At 33.4% G+C, this 4656-nt stretch overlaps 1 protein-coding gene across 1 annotated transcript; it reads right to left on the bottom strand.

Moving 5' to 3' along the window:
• Positions 1 to 1322: 1322 nt before the first annotated feature.
• On the bottom strand, positions 1323 to 3260 carry LOC145069817 (heat stress transcription factor B-2a-like). The gene is made up of 3 exons (XM_079016763.1): positions 3079 to 3260; positions 2704 to 2972; positions 1323 to 2610 (listed from the first exon to the last, which is right to left on the bottom strand). The coding sequence occupies exons 2-3, from the start codon at positions 2962 to 2964 to the stop codon at positions 1837 to 1839; spliced, it is 1035 nt and encodes a 344-aa protein (XP_078872889.1). The 5' UTR covers positions 2965 to 2972; positions 3079 to 3260; the 3' UTR covers positions 1323 to 1836.
• Between the last annotated feature and the right edge of the window lie 1396 nt (positions 3261 to 4656).

Consider the following 4656-nt stretch of genomic DNA (forward strand, 5'->3'; position numbering starts at 1 on the left):
ATGATGACTTCATCAATGGTGGTTTCTTTTCTTCGATCTGTTGATGGTGATTTCGTTTCTCAGCTTAGATTTTTGATCCATTCTTAGATATGTTCTTGATTTATCGATCAATTTCTTGATTTTTTTTCTGATCATCGTTTACAATAATGTCGGCCCCAATTTTAGCACCTTCATATTCAAATTCAAGTTCGAATCTGAATTACTCTGATTCAAACTCTTACAACGATCCTTTCTATCTTCATAATTCTGATGGACTGGTTTAGTATTGGTTCCGCGAATACTCGCAGGCGACAATTATGCTACATGGAACAGATCTATGTGTATAGCTTTATCTATCAAGAACAAGCTCGATTTTATTGAAGGTTCTGTTCAACAACCTGTTGTTACTGATCAAGCTGCTTACAGATCTTGGAATCGAAACAATAATGTTGTTATTTCATGGATTCTTAATTCAATTTCGAAAGAAATTTCATCCAGTATCATTTATCTTACCATTGCTGCTGATATGTGGAAGGAATTTAAAGAATGTTTTCAACAAGCCAATGGTCTAAGGATTTTCCAAATCAAACGTGATCTGATGAATCTCACACAAGGATCAGATTCTGTAAGCACTTATTTCACAAAGCTCAGAACACTTTGGGAAGAATTATCCAATTATAGTACTCATTGTACTTATGGAAAATGCACATTTGGTGGAGCTAAATAGGTAGAACATGCCATGAGTTTCCTAATGGGATTGAATTCTAGCTATGCACAAGTGAGAGGTCAGATATTGCTTATGGACCCTATTCCTGCTGCGAACAAGATTTTTTCTCTGGTTATTCAAGAAGAAAGACAATGTAACATAGGTAATTCCCAAACCTCTACTCTTACCTTTAACATTCATACTTCCAATAATGGCAACAACAATAACAACAACAAAGCTAGATACAACTCTAATCAGTCCAACAACAAAAGTTTCAAGAAGGATTCTCCTTTCTGTATGCATTGTAAAAAGACTGGTCATACACAAGATAAATGCTACCGTCTTCATGAGAGAACAAATCATGTGGAAATTGATTGTCATTTTATCCGTGATAAAATCATTGATCAAAACATATTCACCAAACCATTACCACAAGCTAAACTGTTCCCTTTAATGTCCAAGATGGCCTTGAAATCGATTTTTTTCATGTCCATCTTGAGGGGGGATATTAGGGGTATAAATGTAATTTAACAGTTTTAATTAGTTAGATTGTTAATTATTGTTAGTATTTTGTTACTAATTAACTAGTAACAAAATATGTTAGCATTAGAAGCGAATGGTAAATCTTTGTACATAATCTCTTTGTAATCCCTAGTTAACGAAGTAATGAGAATTTGATTCACTCATCTTTCTTTCCCTTCATCGTTTAATATGTAACAATGATGTAATTTGCTAATTCATCGTTTTTCACATAACTTTCTCTACGCGACTTGATTCTTTTTGCATTTGCTTCAACTGTATGATAAAGTATATATGCAACATTGAAATTACACACTACTCTTGACTTGTATGATAGTTCTCGACTAATACATCATTTCTATCACTTAGAGAAACCATCTTCAAGTTTTTCATACACATATCAACGCAAGCTTGTCTACCTGTAAATAAATATTGTCCCTAACAAATATCATGTGCTAAAAATGTCAAATGTATTGAGATATTTATGGATATGGTTTAGGGATGATTTACTAGGCTCTAGAAAATCTATTTTTTAATGAAGGATATATTTGAAAATATGCCTAAGAAGTTTCTTGTACCTGACCCCACAAAGACAATGACAAAGATAGATTCCATCACCATACCCAACAGGATCATAATAACACCTTCCGATCCGACCGCTGGCAGTGTTTCATCATCCACCTGGCTTCCTTACAATCTACACCGTTACCGACCCCCTTTGCGGTATCATCCGACGGCTCTAATTTCACGTGGACCCTCGGCTCATGGTGCTGCTCCGCCGCTTCCTCTCTCGCCCGTTTCACACCTATCGGAACACCGAATAATCTGGGACTAATATCCTCCTCAGGTTCTGGTGATCGTCGACGACTACCGCTGCCATCTCGGTCTTCTGATAAACGCTTTAACGGCAAGAGATTTAGTGGTGTCACGGTGGTTGTTTCCGCCGTAGCCGTCTGTTGTTGTGAGGTATTGGTGTTACCTTCCGATGGGTTATTGTAATTGGTGGCGTAATTTGACATCATCATGTATATTCTGTTGCATAGATTCTTCATCTGACTTAATTCTTTGTTGAGTTGAACGTTCTCTTTCCTCAACCTCTCGTTTTCATCAATAAGTTCCGCGTTAGTTCCACCAGAAGCTGTTGTTTCTCGAGATAAATAAGTTGTAGCGCCTCGAGATGAGTTCGACGACACTACTTGTTCTTCGCCTGAATTGCTGGGAGAGACGGTTACAGGATGAACAGGCGATAACGCCGCCACTGTCGTCACCGGAGTAGCAGCAATGGCTGGTGCTGGTGAAGCAGATGCGATCTTTCTACGTTGTATGTCGCATAACAGACGCTTCTCACCTCTACGAAAGCAATCGTTTGAGAATTCCCATCGATCCGGTACAAGCTTCCTGAATCCCTACGAGTATAATGGAAAAAAAAAATTATATATATGCGTCCATAAAAAAAATGTCTGATTGTGAATTAAATAAGCAGTTTACATTAAACTTACATAGGTGTTCAACTGGCGGACAAAACTAGAGAAATTATTGTGCTTGAAGTATTTCGGTAGCAAATCCTTGGCAAATTCGGTAGGATTCCAAACGACAAAGCTAGATCCGTCTTCGTTCCAAGAGATCACATCGTCGATCGTTTTATCATCCACAAGCTGGTAAGTTTTCGTCAGAAATGGCGTCGGAAGAGATCTGGATGTCGTATCTGCGGCCGTGGACTCTCCGCCGCTCCTCTCCACCGGCGGAGGAGCCATGTTCATCGAACAATCTTCACCATACCAAATCCAAAATTCAACAAACAAACATCTAAATTTCAACAAAAACAATTCGAACATAAAAAGAAAAAATTCTAAAAAAAATATTAACGAACATACCGATTAAGAGACGCGTATCAGTGTACGAAACTACGAATATCAATCTATCTGATAGGAGAAGACAGAGATCGGCAGAATTAGGGCGTTATGTTTGACGATTCTAGAATGTTCGTATGGAAGAAATAGGAAGACGACCGAGAAAGGGGTAGAAAGTTGAAGAAAAGAGAAGAGAAAAAGTATTATTACATTGAATGAAGAAAGAGAAAAGTGCGTGTGGGACAGAGGTAAAAGAAAGCACGAGAAGTTACGTCAATAGAATTCGTTTTCGAGAAGTTTCTTTTGCTTCATTAAATCTAAATACGTGTCAATTGATAATAGGTTGCCATGAATTTACTTTCCTCTAGAGATTTGACCTAATAAATTACTTAAAGCAAACCCCTCTCTACCCATACGTTTTGCTTTGAGATGTATAATTTTAGGAGAGGGGATCTTGATAAAATCTAAGACCGTTTTGCTTATATATTTCAAACTGAATTTTTAATAGATGCATATATCCTTTTCATAAATAATTTTAAGAGAGGAAACCTTGATAAAATCTACCAAGCAGGACATATGATTTTAAAGTATCATGTCGAAAAATTATACTATATTGACAAAAATCAAAAACTTTAGAGAAATTAAATATCCTCTTACATTTTCTTCCTACTTATCTTTTTATCCACATGAAATTGTGACAAGTGTTATATTTAGATAAAATTAACTTGTCATTTCAAATACGTAGGAAGTTAATTAAAAAGAAAAATAGAAGGATATTTAATTTCTCAATACTTTATATTATGTCCAAAAATTTTGTATTGTTTCAATTTATAAATCATATTAGATCTAAAAACAATGTGCAGATAAGGTGTTTGATTAAATGCATTAACAAGATCTGTAAGTTTTTAAATTGTGAATAAGTTTTTAAAATTTTGTATTAAACTACAAATTTGTGTCTGAAATTTGTATTATACTAAGAATTTTGATTTTTTTAATGCATTAAGTTTTGGATTTTAGTGTTTGAAATATTAAATTAAACATTGAATTAGTGTTGTAAATGTTTTATTAAACTGTAAATTATGATATTTTTTTTATCTACATCTGAATTTTATAAATGTAAATGAGTTGTGAATTTTGTATATTAAGCTATGAATTTTATTCAAAGTTGAATATAATAAATTCACATTTTAATATCTAAAATTGCATCTACATATGAACGTATAAATATAAATTTTAAGTTGAAAGTTGTGAATATATATAACTTTTGTGTATTAAACTGTAGATTTATAATATTAAGTTGTCAATTTTGTGTATTAAACTAGTAATTAATTGTATTTAGTTGTGAATTTTGTGTATTAAACTATAAATTTATTATATTAAACAATAATTTTGTATATTAAATTGTGAATTCATTGTATAAAGTTGTGAATTAATTGTATTAAGCTATGAATTGACTATCCATATCTAAATGTATACATGTAAATTTATTGCATTAAGCTGAAAATTTTATGTATTAAACGATGAACTGCTTCTATTAAATTGTGAATTGTATTAAGTTGTGGATTTTTAATAAACTTGGAGTTAAAATATGAATTACTTATG

Source organism: Lactuca serriola, chromosome 8 (genome assembly GCF_051521515.1).
Source record: "Lactuca serriola cultivar US96UC23 chromosome 8, Lser_US96UC23_V15, whole genome shotgun sequence".
Lineage (NCBI taxonomy): Eukaryota > Viridiplantae > Streptophyta > Magnoliopsida > Asterales > Asteraceae > Lactuca > Lactuca serriola.

Bases quoted from the DNA above. Each gene is read 5' to 3' on its own strand.
- LOC145069817 (XM_079016763.1), bottom strand. From the start codon at position 2,964: ATGAACATGGCTCCTCCGCCGGTGGAGAGGAGCGGCGGAGAGTCCACG. The intron at 2,611-2,703 runs GTAAGTTTAATG...TTATACTCGTAG, and splicing joins TCCGCCAGTTGAACACCTAT to GGATTCAGGAAGCTTGTACC.